The sequence below is a fragment of the Phocoena phocoena genome, chromosome 3 (assembly GCF_963924675.1).
Source record: "Phocoena phocoena chromosome 3, mPhoPho1.1, whole genome shotgun sequence".
NCBI classification, from domain to species: Eukaryota; Metazoa; Chordata; class Mammalia; order Artiodactyla; family Phocoenidae; genus Phocoena; species Phocoena phocoena.
This window is the reverse complement of record NC_089221.1, coordinates 4,149,582-4,175,906: the sequence shown is the minus strand read 5'-3', so window position 1 is coordinate 4,175,906 and position 26,325 is coordinate 4,149,582. Positions and strand designations below refer to the sequence as shown.

General features: G+C 42.7%; 1 protein-coding gene across 1 annotated transcript in view; it reads right to left on the bottom strand.

The window, feature by feature from the left end:
- The window catches only part of ADAMTS16 (ADAM metallopeptidase with thrombospondin type 1 motif 16), a 154,976-nt gene that overhangs the window by 56,471 nt on the left and 72,180 nt on the right, over positions 1-26,325 (bottom strand). The window contains exons 11-17 of the mRNA XM_065874064.1: positions 24,822-24,917; positions 19,925-20,073; positions 18,565-18,737; positions 16,623-16,753; positions 14,523-14,646; positions 13,866-14,110; positions 11,874-12,012 (exon numbers count right to left, since the gene is read on the bottom strand). Coding sequence (XP_065730136.1) covers positions 11,874-12,012; positions 13,866-14,110; positions 14,523-14,646; positions 16,623-16,753; positions 18,565-18,737; positions 19,925-20,073; positions 24,822-24,917 — 1,057 coding nt within the window. The remainder of the gene's footprint in view (positions 1-11,873; positions 12,013-13,865; positions 14,111-14,522; positions 14,647-16,622; positions 16,754-18,564; positions 18,738-19,924; positions 20,074-24,821; positions 24,918-26,325) is intronic.

Here is a 26,325-nt window from a genome sequence, read left to right as displayed (position 1 = left end):
GCAATGAGAAGCCTGTGCACCACAACGAAGAGTAGCCCCCGCTTACCGCAACTAGAGAAAGCCCATGCGCAGCAACAAAGACCCAACACAGCCAGAAATACATACATACATACATACATACATACATAAAATGCAATTGGTTTGGTGCCGACAATGTTCTAGTTCTTTATATGGGTAGGGGTTGCACAGATATTCTTACTTTCAAAAAGTAATCTATAGTCTTCAAAAAAATTAATAAGAAAATATGATTAAATATTCTGATAATACTAAAGTTTTAATGCATAGAGTGTGAAATTCATGAGTATTTATGGTAAACCCTTCAACACATAGTACTTGACACACAAAATGAAGAGGTACTCAATAAACATTGGTTGAATTAGTGAAGGTAAACTATTGGCTACTAGACTCTCACACTTTAAATGATGACACCTTACCTAAAACTGTAGTATAGAACCACATACAGAGAGGTCATTTTTAAATTTATATAAGAATAATACTCTTTATTTTCAAAGAAAAAAGAGTCATTCAGGTCCCTTACATTCAAAAGAAAAACAGAAGAAGGAACGGGAAGTCTAGAAGGGGGTGCTCTCATGCTCCACCACTCGATGTCAACTGCATTATTGACAAGAAGAGAGGTACCTTGCATCTCCAACAGGAGGAAGGTTATGACTTTACTACCAGCAGAAGGAAGGAAGAATTTCTCCTTGTCTGGCAACAGTCCAGCCAGTAAGAAACTGCACAGCTCAGCCAATGGAAAGTCTCTATACTTCAAACTCCCAGTTTCCTCCAATGGACTTTTCATTTATAACAGCCCATCACAACTTCCTTTTCTCCTCTATAAAAGAATGTTCCTCTCCTTTATTCTCTGGACTTGCCTGTGGTTTGACATAAATTGCATGTCCAGAATTGCAGTTCTTTGCTGTTCCCTGATAAACCCATTTTGCCGGTAAAATAACTAGCTATTTTATTGTTTTAGATCAACAAAAGCATCAATAATGGTTGAATGTATTTGCTCAAGAATGTGAACTCCCATATTAAAAATGAGCTATTGATTTAATATGTAAGGAGGAACTCTCTGCAAAGGAAGGATACAAGTGATGTGATAACATGGAAAAGCTTATCATTAACGAACTTCTGAAAGAGAGCACACACACGTAAGCTGGAACATAAGGAAGAGATGGGACAGGACTTATTAAAAGGTTTGCAGTGACCTTGGGTCAGAGGAAGATTTGTCTTCCCTATTTTCTATGTTTGTGACATTTGTAATGAAATATAATTCCAACGTGTACAGATTTGGGCCTTCATGAAAATGCACATCCCTTCTTTCTGACATCCTGGGCAGTCTTTTCTCAAGGACACCTGGCAGTGCAGGATGAGGCAGGAGGGGCCTGACCTCTCAGGTGATGTTCACCTGACCTCATATTGGCCTGCAGCCTGTCTGCCTACCTGCTCGGGCCTCCCCTTCCCCTTCCTGTTCTTTGCCCCCAAGAAAGCTCAGCAACGAAAGCCTAAGAGACGCACCAGGGAGGGAGGAGCTGGGAGCAGGGGAAGCTGACATCCTGGTTTCTGTTTTGATCCACGTGGTAATTGTCCATTGACGCAGAAAGTCAAACTGGAAAGTACGTCAGGGGCCCCATAAAGCACACACCCACACAGGCACTGAAGAAGAAGGAAGGGTTCTGGGCCTGTTCACATTCCCTCTTCAGTAGAGGGTGGATGGAAGGCAGACGCCACATCAGGACTCTGCTCCTTGGGCTGTGCCCAGACTCTTACATCTGAGCTCTTAGGGAGCATCCCAGGTATCACATGGCCAGGCTGCTTGTAAAGGTTTTGGTTACGCTTTGAGAAACCATTCTTCACAGTTTATCCAGGGCTGCAGAAAATTCCATGAGAACAGAAGGTCTTTGCTTCACTTGAGAATCTGAAAATCTGAACCCACAGTCGTGGCTGAGAACATCTGCATTTCTTTCTTCATATTCCTGATTTTGTTTCTTAATTTCTGTATGGTTCTTATCAGATCATTTCTCCCTTATGAGTTGCCTCTGAAATCTCTCTCAAACTCCTGCTTTTCCGTTGTCTATTCATTACATTGTGCTTACCTATATTTCAACCATCCCATAACCTCACTTGAAGAAAAAATGGTGAACTAAAGATTAAGCAAAAGAAACGGCCCTCATGCTTGTGTGCAACGTCTATGCCTGTGTACCAAAGGGCTTTTCTTAGGTCCTTAGTCAGAGACTTTCACTCACAATATGCATATACTCTGTACACTCAAGATCTTGGGTTCAGCATTTACCTGGACCTAAAGTTCTCAGTTCGTGAGTCTGAAAAGGTTACAGGCTGGCATGTTGTCAAGGTCAGATGCTAAGATAGCAGACTGGGTGGAGAAAGGGAAAATAGGAGCTCCACAGGACAGGTTTCAGAACCAGTGGCCTAACTGTCTGGGGCATTCAGTGGGGGGCCGAGGGCTCTGCAAGGTCAGGGCTGCCCCTGTGGACAGGACCACATGCTGCCTTATCACACCACGGGCTGGACTGAACTCCGTGTGGCGACCTGAGTCCTCCCAAGAAGGGCACGCTCCATCCATGAGGCTGGGGAACCAGAAAGCATTTCACAGGATCATTTCTCTCCATCTCCTTTAAATGCTGCATAAGAGAGTAAACTCGTCTGTTATGCTGGAAACTGCAGCTTCCAGGATGTACTTCCTGTACCCTTCTCCCCACTCCTCCTCCTGAGCTGCCCCAAAGTCCTGCCCACTGGCCATTGTCCCATCCTGGTAGGAAAAGGGCAGGCCATGCTTTGTCCACTCACTGTGGCAGCTACCAGCTTGCACACCCCATGGGCACACAGAGACACACAGAGACATGCTGCATGCCCCTCTCCAAGTGTGTGTGTCCACCACACATGCCTGAACACACCAGTGTGCAAAAAACACACAGGATCTTGAAGACAGCAGCACAATCCATAATAGGGAGGAACGTGTTCACCTCCCCTGCCTGGGGCCACGTGCCTAGTATCATTGTGTAATTTCCTCTTGCTTTAAGAGTTTAGTAACCTAAACAGTCCAATTTCTTAAGCAAAGCTATAACACTAATGGAAAAGAATAGAATCTGACATTTACTTGGCCAGACTAAGTGTTAGAGCTTTACAGGTATTCTCTCCTCTAATCCATAAAGGAACCCTATACGGGTGATTACATTATTATCCTCACTTTATAGATGGGCTTGCTGAGGCGTAAAAGGCTTAAGGAGCTCACGAGTTTTAAAGAGGCTGGGCCAGGACTCGATCCCTGACAGTCTGGCCAAAACCCCACACTGCATGTTCTAGCCTTGGCATGACAGGTCACCTGCTGGCCTGGCCTTTCTATCCAACGTGACATGCACGTGTAGAAATTTTAAGCTTTTGTTTGACTCCTGTTTGAGAAGGAAAGAGATTCATAATATATTCTGTTTCAGAACTCTTTATATACTGGAGGACAATTAACTCTATTTCACTGGGAGCTGAGTAGAAGGCTAGAAGCAAGGGAATTTGGATTCTAGGGAATTTCAATTCACTTTCAGATATGCTCCCTTCTTTACATCCAGGAGCAGAAGGATGAGAAGCCTGAGGGGCAGCCCTGGGGAAGCCACCATGGAGGGGTGACAGCGGGCTGACCCTGCATCACCATTTCCATCTCTGGCCTTCGCATATTTATAAATGGAAAAGCGGTTGATATCTTGCATTTGTTCATTCAACAAGTATATACTTGATGCCTGGGATGTGCTGGATCCTGAGCACATAGCAGCTAATAACAAACAGCAAACATCACCAACCAACCAGCACCCTAGACCATCCCATCACGGTCACAGAATCTAAACCACAGAGAGAATGCAGTGACATGTACACACGTCACCCATGAAGACAAATATCCGGACAGGAAAGTTGAGGGTGGTGCTGCTTGGGGTTGGTGAGGACCACGGCTTGCTGCCTGAGGGCCTCCTCGAGCTGACCATTGGTGAGCAGAGCACAGCAAAGGCACACCAGAGGCGCAGGGAACACTGAACCTACAAAAAGCACTTCCACAGACCCAAGAGAAGTTTAAAACATTGAGAAAGCTTATAAAATTGAAACCAGTGTAGAAAAAAATCAAAACCAAAGAAAGGGGGAAAAAAAAATCCCGTCATTGCTCAACACAATAGCATGTAGGGATGATGAGATGTGAGGATGCATAATACAAATTCTTTCCTCTGCAGGACACTTTTTCACTTCCATGCAGCATGCCCAGATCCCGGGCTTTCTGCAGAGACTGACCTGGGAGCCTATAGAAAACAATATCCTTTCAGTCATACTATAGCCATTTACCTCCATTTCTGCATTTTTAAAAGGAGAATTGCCTCCGATGTCTCTGCACATTTTCACTGAGATTAAGTCAAATCGAGAATGAAGAAATAAAGCCAAGGCCGGTTGTTGGTCGGCATCCTTCCTAGCCACAGGCTGGGAGCCTGCAGGCCGGGCTTCTCAGGCTGCAGGCATTCCCTCTCAACATGGACAGGAATAGGTGAATGGATGAAACATTACATGCCAGGTACCTACGGGATGGACCAGTGATGCCCAAATTCTGGACTACTAAAGTCGAAATGGCCAGGCTCAACTGCATATTCTCTTAATTGAAGGGGTCCTTAGAGACATTCAGACATCAAAGAGGAGATGGCACACACCGGCACCCACCATCCCAGGGTGAAGACCCTCAGGCATCAATGCAGGCCCTGACTAGGTTGGGAGTTAGTTGCCTATGGATATGAGGATGCCGGAAAACACTCCTGGCTCTGCCTCTCAGATCAAGTCACAGCATTTTCCAAAAGACAAGATTTTCACAGGGATTTAGCCTGGGGATACTAGACACTCCACTTTATCCCACATTGAAATGGTCACGAATCTAAAAGTTCAGCTGTGCCCCAAGAGATGATGAATTTTGGAGGTCAAATCTGTTTGTAGGTGGTAGGGATGCTCGAGGTTTTAATTTAAAATTACTTTCCCCATATAAACAATAGTAAACTCTAAAGGCAAATTTAAATGTTTCTTCCTTTGTTTTCAAACATCTGAATATTCTGGGAAAATAAAAATATAGACAGCCATATGCCCAGTGGTATTTAGGGTTTCTGGGCTCTATTTTTACACTAGATTTTAGATAATTATGCTTTCAGACGAGTTTCATGTGGGTTGGGGGTCTCCTCAGCCACCTGGCTGAATGTTTACGGAGACACAAGTATCATTTCTCTGACTGGGGGCACATCTGTAAAGCAATTTCTCAACTGTGCTTCCAATCTCTCAACTATCTGTCAGAAAGAAAAATCTCATAGTCCACAGGAATGTTAGAATCAAGCTGGCCAATATTCTAAAATGATCCATGTTAATAGATAAGAGAGAATAAGAGTATAAAATTTGAAAAATACATTAAAAAAGAGAGAATAATCCTTTAACTGGGGAAAGCCCAAAGCTGAACCCTAGCCATGGAAGGTGGTGAGTTTAACGAGCAATGTGATGAAGCTCTACCTTTATCTTTTTACAGAAACCAGCTCTTGCCAGATCTTTGGAAATCATTTTAAAATTTTCACATTTTGCCAAAATATCTGGACGAGGAGTATTCAGTCTAAAGGACTGTGATTATATCAAAGAATATCTAAGTTTTCAGTAATTCTAACAATAGAATGAGTTCCAGCTGTTGACAAAATCCTTATCATTTTTTTTTTTTATAAAGGAAAAGAAACCCATCATTTAAGCAAAACTACACAGGAAACTGGAAAATATTCCATAAACGAAGCATGTGTTTTCACGAGAAGCATGCATCATCTCTGTGGTAAACGCTAGATATAGCACAGACATGAATGCCTGCACATTGAAGGGCCTTGACAGTGGAAGAAGGAAGATAACTCCAGGAAAGCAGAGAGGGTGAACTCCTGGGAGCTGCTGCTAGAGTCTAAATGATGCCCAGGTGTGCTTAAGTGACAGCTTTCCTGGCATGATGACACCCTAACGGGCACCAGAGCTTGGAGGGTGGTGATGATGGCCATTTATGGATGGCCCGTGACATCCTTGTGTCTGTTCTGCTTAACAAGAAGCTGGCCCGATATCTGATTTTCCTGACCACACTGACCTGTCTGAAATGACAGCAGGACATGCCCTTCATTTTGCTATAGGCAGGTGTTACCCATCTTTAAGGTTCCAAGTTTGGTTAATGAGAAGGGGGCAGCAGGACTTGAAACCCACATGTGCACCTCCCTCCCCATGCAGGAGGATGGTGGAGGGGGAGCCATCCATGACCACGTAACCACCACAGGAGCCTGAGAGGGGCTGGGCCTAGGATGGGTCCCAATGCCCCCAGTGAGGGTGTGTGTGCAGGACTGTGGGGCTCTGGGGACAGGGAAGGGTTCCTGCTCCCCAGGAAGAGTGGACGAGATGGACTTCTTCATCTTACCCTGAACCTTTGGGGGCTCTTGAAGAAAGGGATGGGGTGAACATCGCACAGGCCTCCTGAGGAAGTTGGTCCCTCTCCAGGGGATGAACTTGTTTTCCTCTCCTCTGCTTTTCTGGGGGGTAAGACGGCTAAAGTGGGGATGTGTTTTGTAATTTATCCAGGCCTTGGATAAAGACAGAGAAGTGGTTTCATGAACTTGGCTCAAAGGTGACCCAAGGCAGGGAGGAAAAAGCCAGAATAATTTCAGTTGATCTCTGAGACCTAGAAGGACAAGCCCAAGCCTTTAGGTAAAGTTTAAAAAAGTAAAATGCACATTTACTCTAACATTCAAAATAAGTAAGGACGTTTTGAATATAAGGATGGGGGATGTCTAATTTGAAGTAATTCCCGTGAAAAAGATGTGATTTTTAGCCAGTGAGATGAGTAATATGAATGACTGATGCTCAAAAGCCATCTCAGCTCTCCACCTCTGACTACGACAGATACTCAAAATACAGCTAACCCAGCACCCTCTGTGCCACATTTCTGGGGTCCTCTCTGAGTTCTCATGAACGCCTACATACGACAGTTTATAATCTCGCATGTTATGTATGGGTGTGCGGTAATTCCTCCCTCCAGATTGCACGTTTTGAAGGACAGGTCCGGTCTGTATGATTCCTCATTATAGACTCAGAACTCAGCGTGGTGCCTTGCACACTTAAGGAAGAATGTAAGTGCTCAACGCCTTGGTTGAGCTGTACAGAGGTACCATGTTTCAATTAGCCTTAATGCTAATAAGTCACTAAAGACTTTTCATATAAAGTAACAATTACATTGGTGTTTCATCATATGCACTTCAGAAACAGAATTAGCAAAGGTCTCTACATTTTCCCCATGTGGCTTCAAGAAGTTTGAGGTTCAGACTGACACCCACAAATGTTTGCTGACTGAACAGTGAATGAATGAATGAATGGTTTCATGTCAACAAATCGAGGGCCAGGTTGCTAATACTTAATTTTATTCCATTTTATTTTTATTTCTTTATTCCATTTTCTAAACCTAACCACTAAGCTAATTAAAGTTTAAGCCCTAAAAATATCTGTAGGTGGTGAAGAGAACATTACTGGGAAAGTATGAAAGAGCCTGATTTACAAGCCAGTTTTAAGATTTGTCTGAGGAACTCTAATTGTGAAACAGATGAATAGTTCCATTTGAAAGATGATAATCCCCAGACATTGCATGATGTATATCAGATAAATTAAACATAACTGTAAGCCACGTCTGAATAAGCCTTTTCATGAGTAAGTAAATCAGAGGTTTGAAATTTGTTACTCTTTGAAATGCATTGAACCGATTAAATCACAGAAGTAGATTTTTAAAAATTGCAGCATATGTAATTTTGAGAAATTTCTGATGCCTTTACACTGTCAACAAGAGTCTGGTGAAGTCATCACCATGTCTAAAAGCCCTTATCTTAGAGTAGGACATAATCGGCTAAGCTGGTTCCTATCCCCCCAGATACTCTTGGTTTAGCATCTCATTGTATGAGTCCTTGCACATCACCAATGTCCCGATGAGAGTCCGGCCGAGGCACGACTAAGCAGGATGACTGAAATAAAATCCCATGGTTCTGTCGTAAAAGTGAGTTGAAAGGGAAAAAAGAGAGCAGAGGAAGCTGTCAGAAAAGAAGATGAGAGGCACTGTCAGGAAATCTTATTTTCTATAGAGAGGTCCATTAGAACAGATTAGGAAATGGGATTATCCTTCCTTTACTGATGCCAGGTAATGTTTCTGGAATGAAACAAGTGGTGGGGGATTTCCCAGGTATCTTCTCCCAGTTCATTAATTCCCTAACTGGTTCCTTTAAAGACCCCCTTGCAGACATTAAGGTCACAAGAAGATAGCTAAGTAAAGGATGCTTCAAAGTTTCCAAATCCAGGTTATTGGGAGGTCTATGCAAGTAGAAATCTTCAAAATATAAAACATGCAGATAAAATGAAGCCAAGACCTGAACCCGATTTGGCTGCCTCTAGCCTCCATGGACTCTTTCAACTTTTAAGCCCTGTTGAGGGTTTCCACAAAGCCATGTAAGTGACAAGACATAGCAGGTGCTCAGTTAACTACAGTGACGTGTTTCTAATTTTCCTCCTGTTTGTACAGAAAGTAAGATAATACCTGGGGACACAAGAGAGGAAAGAGAGAGAGAAGGGAGGGTGAGGTTGTGCTTTTGTCCTTTTAGGAAAATATGGGAGGGTCCACTTCAATTCAAGCCCACGGGATTTCACAAGTGCTCACATGTGGCCTGGGAGGGGATGCTTTGATTAGGTGCTGAGTCCTGGGAGCGGTATGGCATGGGCATTACCACCGGCGGACTGAATGGAAGAGCCGCAGCCTACACAAGGTGATAAAGGATGGGTATCCCACAGTCCTTCTTGCTGTTGAATTGAGAAACCTTGATTTTCCATGAATTTTCCATCAAAATTAAAAACAAACACCCAGTCACTGACTCTATAACACACTTCTTTAGGCAAATGATTAGGGAATGGGTTTTGGGTTGATTTCCTCTAGAAACCTCAATGTAAAAATTAGTCCTTAGATAAAATTAGGAGATTTGCTAGTACGCTGATCATCCACTCGGTGTTTTTCAGGCTATTGAGATGGGTAATTTGGTCGGTGCTGAGGAAACTGAGCGTCCCTCTGCATGCCTGCCTCTCAAAGGGAAGATGTGAGGGAAACTGTCCTAATGAAATACTCTCGTGGGCCAGACATCTTTACAGATGATGCCACGTGATTCATTACACTCCTTTCACCACATGAAAATCGTAATGTCCTTACACAAATGGAAGGCTTTCTGATTTAATTATTATTTTAATCAAACACTGTTAGATAATCCTAAATAGGGGCAGATAAAATCAAGCATACCCAATATGGGCAAGAGAGTCGTAGGGGATGGTTATAAGAAAGAGGGAAGGGAAATAAGTAGGTTAACTTTCCCAGGTCACACACAGAGATGCCCAGAGTATGGCTCTGTTCTACTTTTTTTCTGAATGGAGGAAAACAGCAACTCCTGTGGGTCCATCACCAATGTAGGACATCCCATTTTTCTCTAGTTGCCTTTAGAGCCATTTGCTGCTAGCCTTCTGTACAGAAGGGGATTCTATTTCACCTTAGAAAGCTCTTAATGTCAGAATTTAAATATGACTTAAATATTTTATTCTTAGTTTATAATGAGAAGAATTAATATATATTAAGTATCTAGTGTTAACTTTTCGGACTTATTTTTTGGTTAATCATTCAGTTTTCCTTTATTTTCTTCATCTCGGTTATTTAGAGCAACTATCAAGAAGGCATGAGTTTACTTTTATTTTTTCCTTATTCATTATATTCTAAATTTGTACTATTCTCATTTGTGTACCATTATACTTAAATATATAGTACTGTCTGGATTAATTACTTAATTATTAAAAACTGGAATGCACAAAGCTGAAATCCATTTGTCCGAATGGAAACTTGTCTGTTTCTTAAAAATCAGAGAGAACTTAATATTTTGTTTCTAAGTTTGCACGTATTTATTCTACACCCTTTACCAGTTAGTGCATACTGGCTCTAAGCTAAAAATATCCCTCTAGTGAACTAGCTTTATCAATTAATCATGGGCTTAAAATTCTTATGGTATTAAGATGATAAACCCATCTATCACCATGTGAAAGTCTTCTTTCGACATGTTGTTTCTTGTCATTTTCACAGCAACTTTCATAAAATTCTTACACTTTCTGAGTGAATTTAAGTATATGACTTGACAGCAAAATTTTTTCCAGTAAACTTTTTGAACAAGACCATTTGATAAACACCTCATTCTGTATCACTATAGTTTCCATGCAAGTTTCTATTTCTCATCATAAACATGAAATGTATAATAATTTGAGCGAATTCCATTTTAATAGTCTCAATTAAGATTACCCTTTCAAAAATCTTAAATTAGATGAAAAGCAGAAACCAATTCACTAAACCTTAAGGCCACACGCTGACATAGATGAATTAGAGAAAACAGCTCAAGTCTTCAAGTAACACTCAGCAGCACTGCTCTCTACTCTGCCTCTAGAAAGGTTAGTACCTCCCTCAGGCAGAAGCCCTGGTCTCTAATCAGGACATGATGAGGACGAGGGCAGCATGATGAGGACCAGGGCAGTGTGATGAGGACCAGGGCAGAGTGATGAGGATGAGAGCAGTGTGGTGAGGACCAGGGCAGAGTGATGAGGACCAGGGCAGTGTGATGAGGACCAGGGCAGTGTGATGAGGACCAGGGCAGAGTGATGAGGACCAGGGCAGAGTGATGAGGACCAGGGCAGTGTGATGAGGACCAGGGCAGAGTGATGAGGACAAGGGCAGAGTGATGAGGACCAGGGCAGAGTGATGAGGACCAGGGCAGCGTGGTGAGGACCAGGGCAGCGTGATAAGGACCAGGGCAGAGTGATGAGGACCAGGGCAGTTTGATGAGGACCAGGGCAGAGTGACAAGGACCAGGGCAGTGTGATGAGGACCAGGGCAGTTTGATGAGGACCAGGGCAGAGTGACAAGGACCAGGGCAGTGTGATGAGGACCAGGGCAGTGTGATGAGGACCAGGGCAGAGTGATGAGGACCAGGGCAGAGTGATGAGGACCAGGGCAGTGTGATGAGGACCAGGGCAGTGTGATGAGGACCAGGGCAGAGTGATGAGGACCAGGGCAGTGTGATGAGGACCAGGGCAGTGTGATGAGGACCAGGGCAGAGTGATGAGGACGAGAGCAGTGTGGTGAGGACCAGGGCAGTGTGATGAGGACCAGGGCAGAGTGATGAGGATGAGAGCAGTGTGGTGAGGACCAGGGCAGTGTGATGAGTACCAGGACAGTATGATGAGGACCAGGGCAGTGTGATGAGGACCAGGGCAGAGTGATGAGGACCAGGGCAGAGTGATGAGGATGAGAGCAGTGTGGTGAGGACCAGGGCAGCGTGATGAGGACCAGGGCAGTGTGATGAGGACCAGGGCAGAGTGATGAGGACCAGGGCAGAGTGATGAGGACCAGGGCAGAGTGATGAGGACGAGAGCAGTGTGGTGAGGACCAGGGCAGCGTGATGAGGACCAGGGCAGAGTGATGAGGATGAGGGAAGTGTGATGAGGACCAGGGCAGTGTGATGAGGACCAGGGCAGAGTGATGAGGACCAGGGCAGAGTGATGAGGACCAGGGCAGCATGATGAGGACCAGGGCAGAGTGATGAGGATGAGGGAAGTGTGATGAGGACCAGGGCAGAGTGATGAGGACCAGGGCAGAGTGATGAGGACCAGGGCAGAGTGATGAGGATGAGGGGAGTGTGATGAGGACCAGGGCAGTGTGCCCCATGGTCCTAAGGCACCTGGCACCTCTGTGCCTATCACCAGGACAGCCGTGGGAAGTGACCTACCCCCTCCACATGAGACGGAGCACTCGGAGCGGATGGTGGCCCACGTGTAGCTGGGCTGGGTGCTGAGCTTCTTCTCACCCCCCAACCGTGGCACAGAATATTCCCAGGCAACACCCGGGTTCCTTCCCTGAAACAGAAGCTATAAAAAAAGAAAGGGAAAAAGATAATGAGTTAAATTAGAACCAATAAATAGAAGCTAATTTGTTTTAAACTACTTGAAACACCAGACATATCCATCAGAAGATTACAGTAATAAACACTGTCCATCCTCCAAATTTTACAGTAACTTTCTAAACAGGAATTAAACTAGACACAAGGACATCTATAAAATATGTGGACATTTGACTCTTTTGCCTTACATTTAGTGTTTCTTCCACAGCCTTTACCACCTAACAAGAGCATTTGGTTCTTTCCCTCCATGTTACCGTGGGAGCCCCACCAATGCTCTCCATCTGAGCAAATCAGAAAATGATACCTAAAAAGCACCTTCACAATTCCTAGTGAGTTCCAAACCACCAAGAACAGGTGAATGGATCTCATCCATGCAGGATGAAGGCTAACTCTGAGTACTTCCTCCTGTGATGGGATGCAGAGGACTTTGGCCTACTGGCATGCACTGTATGGCTCCAGGAGAAAAACATCTTACTAGTAAAGATCTCTCAGCTTGGGTACACCTGTGAGCAATGCTCAGCACATGGAATTGCGTTTGGACTCTTCATCTCCTAGCTGGAAACTCGACCACATGGACCACTTACTTTTTCCTTTATAAAGGTATTGATCCCTTGACCTGGGTGAGAGGCTTTTCTGGAAACTTCACCATTAGCCTGTTAATAGAAATCCCATCTCTGAAGTTTGGAGTCTCACTGGTCCCTGATGGGAGGTTCCAGTGGATGAAGTCACTGGAGCTTCCCTAAACTCCCTGGCCCCACAGTTCCCTCCCTGACAACATAGCTCGAGTCTAGTTGGAGAAGATGCTTCAGGACAGGTATGAGCCCTGGACAGGTGGCCTCAATGTATGATCATTGAGCCACTCTGCCGCCTGACATCCTGAGCCTCTTGCATAGGAAACAGGTTCCCAACAAGCCTCAACTACCTTCAACCCTGACCGATCTCTCTTTCCTCATTAAAGCTAAAAGCCTGAGATGGGGGGAGAGAAATAATCAAGGCAGAAATTCACAGTGAACATGTTTATAAAGGGGCGGAGGAAGCAGCTCCGGGTCAGGAGGGGCGATGGCAGTAGGATGTGTGGAGATGGGGTGTCTCCCGGGAAGATGCAAGGACACCGGGATGGGGCTGCCAGGCCTGGAGAGCAGGTGGAGGGCCTGTGGATGGTTCACACCTGCACCCATAGGTGTGGGCTGAGGGGGCAACTTTTGAACCAGTCTTTTTTTTAAGTGTGCACAAAAATACAAAAAAAGTAGGGAATTAGCATGTCTACTGCCTGTCGCCACCACCTCCCCGGTCCCATGAGGACAAATTACATTGTTAGAAGATGCCCGTTTGTATGTCGTGAGCCTCTGCCATCTGGGGTAGAGCACAGAGGGGCTTGCGCAGGGGGTGAGTGTGCAGTCCCCTGCCAGGCACTGGGCCCAGGTGGTGGGTTCTCATCTCACTCCCATTTCCACAAAACGCGGCAGAATGCTGGTCCCACCCAAACAGGCACACACAGAGCCACCCACAGTGGCTGCTTCTCAGAGCCACAGAGCTTACAGGAGAGAAGCAGATTTTTGTCAAAATCGACTGATCAAGATGCAAAAATGGGGACTGCATGATCTGCGTAATTACAAATCTCATCCCACACCTAGAAATGAAAGGCGATCAAAACAAGTCCACTGGCCCATTTAGTCTATGTATTGATTAGTTTTGTTTCTGAGACACTATCTAATTGAAAACAATTTTGTGTGGGTGTAATATTTTTCCAGTAGCCTTGAACCTACAAAAACACCCTAAGACCTCAAATCCAAGCCCTGAGACCAAGAGGCTGGAACCTACCTCCACGATCAATGTCTCGTTGGTTGGCCCAGGGGAGGTTAAGCTCTCGGGCTCCCTGTAGGACCGTCTGTAGTTGAAGGCAGTTCCTGAAAACTTGTACTGGCCGGGCCAGTCCACTGTCCAGTGTCCATTCAGGTAGTATTTTTTGAGTGCATTTCGCACAGAAATGTAGGAGGTAGATACATTCATTTCATAGATGCGAATACTCCGGGCTCCAGAAGGAATGATGACCATCTGGTAATACTCTAGGGCAAAGGAGACAGGAAGGGGGAGGATGTGATGCTTCACTCAGTACTGCCAAGGCAAATCCCTAAGCACCTGCTGTTCTCCATAACCAAACCCTGAGAATCAGAATTTGGAAACTGGAGATCTGTTTTGGCAATCCAGTTGCATGAGTCCTATAAATGAGTTTTTTATTTTTTTAATTGGAGCAGAGCTATTGTAATATTCACTGTGTCTAAAAACCACTTGAATTCAAATACCCTAGCAACCACTTCCAATCAAAACAGAAGGTTTGAGAAGCAAAGCAGGCAAGGAGTCTGTGTAGGGATCTCAGGACTCTGTCTGCTGTTTGCACTACACCTCCCATCCTTCCCACCAGGTGGTTCCTTCCGCCCTTTGATCAGCCAGGCAGGCAGCTCCGGTGGGTGGACTCACGGTTGGCACGGTGCTGCTTGGCATAGAGGCCCTTGTGCGTTGTGCAGCTGGAGTTATTTCCCCGGCACACACCGCAGGAGTCTTCCACAGCATCGGATCCCAGCACATTGTCACACCCCACTCTCTGTGGGACCGACGAGGTCACGTGTCATTCATGAAAGACAAGACAACAGGGGCAAAGTCACAAACCTTTTCCCGTCGAGTTGAAAGTTTCACCAACACGGGAGAGTTAACAAATATTTATTGGATACCCAGTATGTGCACTGCGAGACTGTCAACTACGCTTCCATCCAAAGGAGGAGACCTTCGCATGGCAAACATACCCTGTCCTCTTTGGCGTTTTTACACGACTGTCCTACACTGAGCCCAGAATTAAACCTATCGGGTTGTCATGCTGGAGACGTGGGTAAATTTCAGACCGATATAAAGCACGTAGCCCAAATGACAAGCAATGTGGCCTCATGAATTTCCACTGGAATTCGCCTTGTGCTTTTTTGAATCGCCTTGTGCTTTTTTGAATCGCCTTGTGCAGAGGCAAAGAAGGAACACAGGCCACAGGGCGATTATTCCCAGCAGTAAATTATGTAAAAGGCACATTTGGCTACTGTCTAGAATTTTAGCAGCTGTTTATATATTCTGTGATGCTTGCCAATTTTCCATTTCCTAGCAAAGAATATAGGCTAGCTATGTAAAAAATCCATTCAGAAATGATGGATGAACTATAGTCCACAATCCCTTGTTTGAAATCCTAGGGCCAGATGCATTTCAGAACTCAAGAGTTTTTTGGGTTGTGGGAAGGTAATTAACACACATATGATGTGAGAGTCCCTGCAGGGCTCCGGACAGCAATGATGTTTCTAAAATGCGCACATCTCTATAGTGAGCGGGATAAACAAAACTGAAGATAGTCGTATCAATTCAAGACAGTTTTGCCACCAAATAAATTCAGGTCTGCTTATATTTTACAGTCAAATAAACTTTCCATTTCACACATCTTTGGATTTCAGAATTACAAATAAAGGATTGTGATACTGTATCATTAAGAATACATAAAAACAATGACATATTTAACAAATCAACTGATAATTAGACACAATGGGTGGACAGTTGAGCATTTTAAGGCTGAAAGAGATCCGAACAGAATCATTTAGTCTAATCTTCATGCATTCAAACGATTACACTGAGGGTCTGAGTGGATGATTCAACTTTACTGTGGTCATGGTCTACACCTTAAAGAAAATCAGACCTGGAACCACAAGGTCTTTGGACTCCACTGAATACGAATATTGAGTAACTTCTTCACTGAAAAGCCCATTATTTACATGCAGTGTATCTGACCATTGCATGTAACACCCTCCCTTTGTTTATAATAAAATTCTTCCTACATCTCACTTCTGTGCCTGGTAACAAGCTCAGAACGTTGCGTTCACTTAGCCGCCCATCTTTCCCAGCCTGTGCCCTGAGTCCCTCTCCAACAGAAGTGAGGTTGCCGATTTCCCGAGAACCCCTCGACAGCAGTGAAGCGGCCCCTGTCTCTGTGCTGTCCCTGCCTTCATTTACTCTGGTGCTACTGCCGTCTGATTGGGTGACTCTACGCGTCCCCAGTCCCAGTGCCTTCCACAGGGACATGTGGATAAAAACCCCAAGTCCTCGTCCCCACAGCAAATGGCCCTTTGCAAGCTTCTCCCCTTCACTCACCTCCTCAGCATCCCCCAGCTCCTGCCTGCCTCTGGGTACTCTGACCCCTGAACTGGTTCCTACCATCCCATGATTTCCTGTATCTCTGTGTTCCCCTCCCTGCTTCCCCAACACCCCTCTTCCCTTTCCCTTCCCTGAGGAACCCTACAAATCTCTTAGGTCCACATCTAAGAGAGAATCAGCTCCACCCTTCCCCCCGCCATGCTCTCTGCACACGCCTCCATTGCCACAAGCCACTGCCTGTCTCCATAGATGTTCATCTGGCTTTCTCTCCCTCTGGGCTGCGATTTGGAGGGGAGGGGTGTGTTTTAAATGTCTGGTCTCTCTAGCCCCTTACAGGATGCCTGGCATAAAGCAGACTGTTGGGAGATGTTTGTTGAATGAATGAATGATCATTATTACCTCACATATCCCATCTATACAAACATTACGGCTATCCTCCGAGCATGGAGTCCCATCTTTGACTTTATTTGACAAAGAAAAGAAGAAATCAAATCCTTCTGCGATACAGTAGAGTTTGCATAAGTCCTGATCTTAAAAAGAAATACACACACAAACACAAATAAGAAAGATACTTAAGCTCTGATCATTTTTTTGCTCTAAATTTTAGATAGACTATTTTTTTTCTTTTTTGCCCATAAAATAACTCCCACACAATAATACATTGCAAAGACATTTTTATAAATTGCCTCTTCAGACTTGGTTTTTCCCCTTGAATTTTTTAAGATATTTTTTAAAGCTTCACTATTATTTTTTTTCGACTGTGTCCTTTATCGGTCCTTGCTCCGTACACAGTGGTTGGCACATAGTAGGCATTCAATAAACATTTGTTGACTTGAACTACATTACTGTTCACTTATTTTACTAGTATAGTTAATTATTCTTTCTAGAAATGCAAAAAGTCACTACTATTTTGTAGCAATACACAAAGTTCTTACAAATAAAGTGTAATAAAATAATAATCACAAAATTTCTTAATAGCTAATGCATTTACTAAAATACATAGTATTTTTAAACTGATAAAGAGAATAGCTTTTGGATGAAATCTCCAGAGAACATTGTTTTTTAAATAAATATAATGGATTGTCAAAAAACACTGATACATGGAGAATATAGGTCTCATTATATACTACAGATTGGCAGATCAAGTTCATATACTCCCTCGGTAATCCATTTCAAGGATTTATGACTTATATGGCTAACATGAACTTTTGTAGGAACTTTTTTTTTTTCCCCTTTGTTCTCTTCTTGGTAAAGAAGAGAACAGTTGATAATAAAAAATTATCTGCCTTAGGAGTTTTCACAGGCCCGAGACTCATGCACAAGTATCTTCTTTATAGTGCAGGATAAGAAACCCAACTGAATAATTCTAAGAATCAAATTTAATATGTGTTTCCATGATTAACGAATTTCTTTACTGCAGACTAGCAAAGCCAGAAATAGCACACAGATTTTTTTGAGCCCAATTTCGAAGTTCTTTCTACTATTTTCTCCTGTGCCTTTGTTTCTCACTGGCTTAATTTTTCTTAACTTAATTTTAGGAGTAAAAACCCAACAAAAAAAGCTTTGTTTGAAACTGCTTACATTTTCCTTCCAGAATTTGCTGATTCCATAAAACTCTCACCATGATAACATTATATATATTGGGATGGTAAAAGTTAAGTGCCAGATGAGATGGCTCAACTTACGTATTTCTCGAGTGTTTCTTGGATAACACAGTACTCTCATTTTCAAAGAATGAGTTGCTTAGGTGTTCTTTGAATTTATCTTCAAATTATGCTACTTGAGCTACTGAGTTCAAGTTACTATGATCAGAAGGCCAACACATATTTCTCTTCAACTGGAGAGTACAGTCTTATATATGGTACAAATAAACTTCCTGGTTTATAAGTTGTAGATCGAGACTTTCCAGATATGTAGTATATTATCTGATTTTCCAAAAGACGTGAATTTGCTTTCATTCTCTGGCAATGATGAGTGTTCAATGGGTGACATACTCAACACCATATCACCATCAACTACCATGATTTGTATTAAAAAAGAATTGATTCATTACCAATAAATCGTCTACTTTGAGTGCTTTATCGCTTCTTTAAAGATTTCATGGTCTTTTGCACATGCTCTCTATCTTGTTTGCTTTTATTCTGAGCCCACAGCTGGTCAAGTTTAGATAAGATACCAGTGACCTTCAGGCGGACAGAATCAAACCAGCAACAGGGAAAGAACCTGTGACGTTGCCCTAACAGCAATTTAGGTCTATCCGGATGCACGCTATCGATCACATAGTTCTTTAAAGAGTAAAGAAGCCCGAGGCTGCCACCAGAAAGTGGGATTTGAGATTTACCTTCTACGTGGGTGTACGGCTTCCACTTGTAGTACCATCCTCGGAACCGTTTGCTATTGTACTCGGCGCACTGCAGGGCACGGAAGTCGACACTGTTATGGGGACATTTCTGACTGTTGCAAAGCTTCAGAGTTCGCGTGGATCCCGCACAAAACTTCCCTCCATTCGATGGTCTGGAATGTATAGAGTCCAGTTAGAAACCTTGCCTTTGAATAGCTACTCACCCCTCCCTTGAAATGAGGCTTATTAGGGAGATGGAGCAGATAATGTTAAAGATTTAACATAGGAAACTGGTGACCATTAAGTAAAGATACTTACCGTCACCAGTTAAAAGAAGTGCATTCCTAAGAAGGCACTGGCATTTTCTTACATATTAATGATATGGGTAGTATTTTCCTTTTCTAGTGAGTCTGCAAATAATTGCAACATGGGTAGAACAGGTTAGAATATGGGAAGTGAGTTTGCACGTATTTTCTCATCTCCCTGTAGGGGGCAGGGTGAGCATCGTTGTTCTCCGAATTCCATAAAGGAGGGGATGACTACAGGAGGGCAGCTGGGAAAAAGCAGAACTGAGACTGAAATTCAACTACTTTGCTGTCCAGATGGCAACTTCTTTCCCCTACCAGCCTCCTTGCGACAAGGCGAGGACACCGCATGGGGACAGAACAAGCACTTGTCTTCCACTGGTTGGAAGAGACAGCAAACACCCCTCTCACCCCTTAGAATTCACGTGGACACACCAGCACGAGAGCACCCTGTCGATGAAGGGGACCAATCAGGTCTCATGCGTTAAAGACAGGACTGAAATAAATCATTTTACTTAGTCTTAACATAAGTTAAACACATATAGGTGCAAAAGGAGAACTGAAAGACCCCTTCATTCCACTGCATTGGTGACTGCTTTGAACATTCTCATCGTCTACAGAAGACACACTGAGACCACATGTTGTGAAGGGAAATATATTTGATGAAAAACCAAGACTTTGGTTTTCTCACATGAAAAGATTGTTCTTACTGATTCTTATCTATTGATTTGGGTTCTCTATACTTATGATTTATCTCCTTATTTTAGGCAGAACCTTGGTATTTCATGTAAGCATGGTTAAAATCCAGTTCTTGAATATCACTGTTGGCTCCGTTACTTTTGCTGTGGTCAGGTAGTTATAAGCACCTTAAATTATACCACAGAGACATTGTTGTACAATAAATGCTTGAGTAAAAGGGCTTTCTGACTTAGCGTTCTTTTACAGTAATATGGGGAGTACAGAATTACTTTCACTGAGCTTATGTCTACATGCTGTTTGGAAAGTTCGTAGCAGAGAGATGGGTGTTGATGAGGAGGGAGGTCCAGTGCGCTCACCTGGGGTTGGTGCAGAGCCGGTCCCTGTGAGACACACCTCCTCCGCAGGTCCTGGAACAAGGAGACCAGGGAGACCAGTCTGACCAGTGGCCGTGGGTGGGCTTGGGGCCTTCGTCACCATATTTCACACACTGCCCTCCGCGGCACCACTGAAAATTAAAAACAAAACAAAACAGTGATATGACTTGTGGGTAGTACATCACTACTGCAATGCTGAACCGAGGGGAGTTTGGTCACATAGGCAGACATCAGTATCCCTACCCTCAGGTAGCACATAATAAAAATACATTTAATGCAGCTTCTTTTCTTCTTTCCAGACCTAGCCTTGTTCTATAAATCCACATAAAGGGAAGGTACGGAGCAAAATCATTTTCAAACTTCTGTCTGAGCTGCTGGAACCTAACACGTGTAGTGAAGTTGTGTTGCAGGAACACTCAGTCCAATTGTTCACCTCTCAGGTGTAGGAGCTCTAACCTTTCCTGGAAACAATGTGCTCTTCACTTCTCACTGTCGGAACAGACTGACTGTCAGGTAGAAAAATCCAGTTGGAGGTTCCATGTGGCTCAACACCTTGTCATTTCTGGCCGGTGCTCTGTGCTTTTGCTCCAAAGCACCTGGGCTGGGAGCCATGTCAGAGGTCACACAGCTTTCTAAGGACACGAAATAACCCACACAGGGCTCCTCCTGTCCCTACAAGGCTGGAGATGTTATCAGCTCCCTTTTCTCCAGAGAAGCGTTCATAAATGTTAATTCTGCTAAAATCTACATGGTTTCTTCACTTCCACCACATGCAAAAACTACACAAGATCTAGCGTGCATTCAATGGTGTTGGTTTTCCCACTGATGGACCCATTCACTGGGCACAATTGACATTCTGCCAGCAAAGCGTTGTGTAGGAGTCTATAAAAATAATAGTTTCAGAAGAGCAAATCCAACCTGTCAATGTCGATACGATTGCTGAACTGTTTATGGTTCCTTGCAGTACTTGGTGTCTACTGGATGAACTCTACTTGAGCTGCACCAAGTGCTGGGTTTTAAAGTCACTTGGATAATTCCTCTGTTGTGGTCATAGTTAAGCCAATAACTTGACTTAAAGCCTAAATGGAACCTATTTAGGTTAGATTGTTTCATTTTGCTTGGGATGTTTATGAATTACTTTAATAAAATTTGGTCTAGTTTTGTTTTAAAATTACAGAAAATGTTTATGTTTTTTTTAAATTTAGAGTTTATCCTTTTATTTTTTAATGTAAGTAATTATATATAGACTGGCATTTCCTTTTCTTTCATAAATGACCCCATATTATCCACATCTTTTTCCATCCTGCTTTTTCATTTAACAATATGTTCTGTAGTTCATTCCACAGAAGAAGATAGACACATCCCTCTTTCCTCTGTTGCAGTTACAAAACGCTCCATTAGGTATATTTCCAACCAGTTCCCTTCTGATGGACATTTGCATCATTTCCAGGCTTTTGCTTTGATAATTATTGCTGTAATTAACAGTCTTACAAATGCATTTTTTTTTGTTTTTGCCAGAGTATCCTTTTTTTAATTGAAGTATAGTTGATTTACAATGTTATGTTAGTTTCAGGTGTACAGCAAAGTGATTCAATTATACTTATATATATATATATATATATCCATTTTTTTCAGATTATTTTCCCTTATAGGTTATTAAGAAATATTGAGTGTAGTTTCATGTGTTATACAGTAGGTCCCTATTGGTTATCTATTTTGCATCCAGTAGTGTGTATATGTTAATCCTAAACTCCTAATTTACACCCCTCTTTCCCTTTGTTAACCATAGTTTGTTTTCTATGTCTGTGGGTCTATTTATGTTTTGTGTATAAGTAAGTTCATCTGTATCATTTTTTTAGATTCCACATATAAGTTATATCATATGATATTCATCTTTCTCTGGTTTACTGCACTTGTATGATAATCTCTAGGTCCATTCACATTGCTGCAAATGGCATTATTTCATTCTCTTTTCATGGCTGAGTAGTATTCCATTGTATACATGTGCCACATCTTTACCCATTCATCTCTCGATGGACATTTAGGTGGCTTCCATGTCCTGGCTACTGTGAATAGTGCTGCTATGAACATTGGGGTGCATGTATCTTTTCAAATTATGGTTTTCTCTGGATATATGCCCAGGAGTATCCTTAAGTGACTATCCTTAAAAATTATTTAAGAAAACTTTTTGAGATTCTGAGGAGAAAGCACTACATCTTCTCCCAAGGAGGTTGGGGGGAATGCCTAGGTGCACGTAGACACACAAACACGGACATACATACATACAATTTGGGTCTAATTTCATGCAGGTCACAGACCTGTGGAGCCAGTCAGTGGGGTGGTCGGGGGTAAGACCCTTGTGTGAAATGGACACATAAAATGGACACATACTGAAGCACCAGTTGTATTTCTAAGAACAATCCCATGTTTATCACAAGTTTACATTTTACCGATGGAGAGTGTGGCTTATGAAAGAGGCTTTATCTTGGACAGTGTGATGTCATGATAAGGCTCACACCCTGTTGTGATACTGTTCAAGGGATCCACTGTTACACTTAAACCCCGTACAGACAGGGCAGCAGCATAATGAGGCACAAGAACGTACACCATTCTTGAGGTGAAAATGAGCCCCGCGTATCACTTCAACCAGGTGTGTGACCTGGGGCACTGACTCAGGTGCCCTGAGCCTGTCCGTCCTCCTGTGAACATCAGGGATGAGGGAAACCACCAGACTGGCTTGTTCCAAAGACCCAATGCAATGACACAGGCCAAGTGCCTCGGACCATTTGCAACGTAATCACAAAGTGAGAGATGGTTTAATTTTCTACTAGGGATCATTAAAGAACCGGAATCTGCTTCAGCATGCATACAGGCTGTGGTCCTGACTCCGGTTCTGGATTTCTCATGGCATGAGAGCAGAGAAACCGAGTGTCTTTTTCCTGGAAGGGTTCTTTGGTGTACAGTGGGGGGCTGCCCTAGGCTCACCGTCCAGGGTGCCTGTGACAATTCAATGTACATAACGTTCTCGGTACAGCGCTTGCCACTGAAAGATGCACTGACCACTCAGGTTCACCAGCATGCATACCCATGCAGAGCCTCAGCATTGGTAGCTGATGGAGGAAAACAGGTTCCCATCTAGGAGAAAGATGCACAGAAGCAGTACAGTTGTTGTCAGTTATCTACAGCCCATCCATTGTTCTGGAATATTCCAAAGTACTGAGATACTGACTTTTGGTAATGCATGCTTCTCAACCAATAAACCTCATGGACACTTGTGGACCAGTGATACAGGATGACACAACTAACACGAAAGGGGGCTTTTACAAGAACTTCTGATGCTTGTCCCAGCATGGCCACTGGGCAGCCATTCACTCCTGGGCAGAACACTCACTGCTGTGTAATTTGTAGGCATCCAGTCCAGCTTAATGTGCTTTAATTCTTTTCAATATGAAGAAACACCAGGAAAAAAATATTTTAAAATACCAATGAAAACCAATTTAATTGCTTTTAAGGTAAATAGAACGTAACAAGAATATATGGGTGGCATCACAGCTGTAACTTCATCCAAGGAAAATAGTAGATTTTAAAGAAAGTAGGACACCTGGAGAGCCACACCATACCGGTGTGAACCATCACCAAGGCGACAATGGAAGGGCTGCCAATCTTTCCATAAATAGGCATAATTTGGCAAACTATCAGATTTGCAAAACTTGGTCAGTTTTAATCAGTTATGTACAAAGAATCGTGATCACCTGCAGTTAACGTTCAGGTAAATTCCCTGGTATCCCGTGACGGTTGGTATTTCCACATTGCAGTACCTAAGCAAATCTATTTTCCCTTTCAAGAAACTGAAAGCATTTTAATTAGACGTTTTTGTTATGGATTAATTTACTGCTGCTTACACCCCTAGAAGGATTTAAATATCAGTCTCACCCTGGGAAAGTCTGAAAATAAAGCATATTAACATGTGTAGGATGGATGGTCGCTGGGTGCTATTCTTAAGCAAATTTACTTCATTTCTCTTCATTTCCTCAGTCAGCTTTGCAATAATTCAACCCAAGAGCATTATGTTAGCACTGTGTCCTAATACTTTAAATCCTTTCTCTTTGTATTCACATTTAAACATGTTTATGGTGTGATAGGCTTACTTCGGACTTCAAACATCCTGGATCAATGATATTTAGGCATAGATTTCTATTTTGTACTCATTAGCATCACGAAAACGTTCAGATACATATGGACGAAAATGGTTACAGTGACAATTTGGTTCCAATATATTTCTATCTTTATCAGTAGTCTTTTATATTCTGAAAAAAATACAATCACAGTTTAAGTCAAAAGGGTTAAAAGATTACTCTTGACTGTTAAGATAATTTATTTTTAAGTGGTAATGACAGAATTGTCATTGCCCCCCAGTTAGTAATAAACTTGCTGTCTTATGAATTTCTTCTTTTCTCCACTAGAGCACCTCTCTCATTTTCACAGAGCAACAATAGGTCAGAAGGATCTATTCCACAGTCTTCAAGCTGATGCTTTGAGGCTTTAACAGAACTGCTGAATGCTGGTTCTTTATTTGATTAAAAGGTGGTCAAGAGTTTAACGTTTTCCTTCATTAAACAGATTCAGCCATCACCTGTTGCCTGACATTTATGTCTATTTATTCCAGGCAGCTCATCAATTATATGATTGGAAAAGTATGAAGGGGAGTCCTCTTCATAGAATTAATATAAATTAAACACAATCTTTTGACATGGGTATAGATATGGACATATATACCAGAAGGATGGGCTTAAAAAATACCAAGGCAAGCAGAGGAAAGATGCATGGTTGAAAGACTGACATTTGAATATGACGTATGTACCTAAGATTAGCTTCTTACCCTGTCACGCCCACAAGTTGTGCCTTCTGCCGCTGGCATAAATTTAGTCTCACATTTCCTCCCAATCCGGTGGCACCACAGGGCTTTACAGATATCCTAAAGGAGAAAAAAAAGGTCATTAGTATTACAAATGATCCATACAACTCTGAAAAATATCACTGAAAAAATTAAGGGAAAAACAACTGATATAAATTGAAAGCTGACATCTACTTAGGAGTAGGTGCATATGATAGAGTGAGGATCTAGAAGACTCATGTTCTAGACTTGCTTCAACTTAATTCTATCCCTGAAGCTCTATTTATTTATATTTATTCATCATACATTTAACAAAATTACACTTTCTAAATTAAAAAGTAAAATATGCTTAATCCAGGCACTGAAGAAAACTGTGAAATATTAAAATTAAAAAACCCAGTAAAACCTAACATTTTATAATTCATTCTCCATCCTACCTTTCACTAACTTCTCCTTGTCCATTCCTCTATTCAGCTATCCATTCATCCACACACCCACTCATCCACCATCCCCAAATCTTCAATGAAGTCCTAGAATATGCCAGTTATCTTACTAGGCAGGAGGTTCCATAAGAAATATGACCAGACCTACCCTCTCAAGAATGGTCTTAGCGGGATAGATTAGCTGTAAATCACTGTGTGGTGCACATGGGAAGAGGTGCCCCTACAAGGGGAAGAACACAGTGCAGGGTGGGCTTGCCAGGAGAAAAGCGCTTGGCCTGGAGGACCCAGGGAAGAAGTCAGAGAAGATGGACATCTGAGCCAACTATTGAGCTCAAGGACGGCACATTCAAGGGAAAAGGAATGAAGGGTTCGTGCAAAGGAAGATGAGAAAGAAGAAAGACATGTGCAGAGGAAGGAAAGCCCACGTGGCTGCTTTGTCAATAAAATAAAACAAGATCTGAGATTTATACACAATAAAGGCTTCTCCAAGTATAAGGAATTATTTTGACTTCTATATCCTTTTGAGCCCAAAGGAACATCTTAGTGAAGGGCAGTCAGCAGTGGGACTCATGAAATGATGGGACCTTCAGGAATGCTGGTGGTAGCTTCAACTGCACATGACGGAAACATTTCTTAAATTATCTGCACAACTGTTCTGAACATTTGAACAAGTGCTACACTATTTCCCAAGTCATTTAATAGCTGCATCTACTGGAGTTTTTGTGTTACAAAGAAAATGCAACACAGCAAAACTTCCACCTAATATTGCTTGAAAGATGGCATTTCACGGCACTTGTGCCTTTATTTTCTGTTTCAGTGATGCTAGAGATGTGCTCACAGGAGACCTTCTGCATTGTGTGAGTGAACTCTTGAAGGGTTTCTCTTTTAATAATCCATATTAATTTTACCTTCATAAAACGAATTCTCAAATCTCCTTTATAAATGTACTTGTTATATATTTAAAAGTTAAGGAATTTGTTAAAGGCACTGCCTTATATTTTTTTCCACTTGTATCTCTCTCACTAATAAGACAGCTTTTCAGAGCA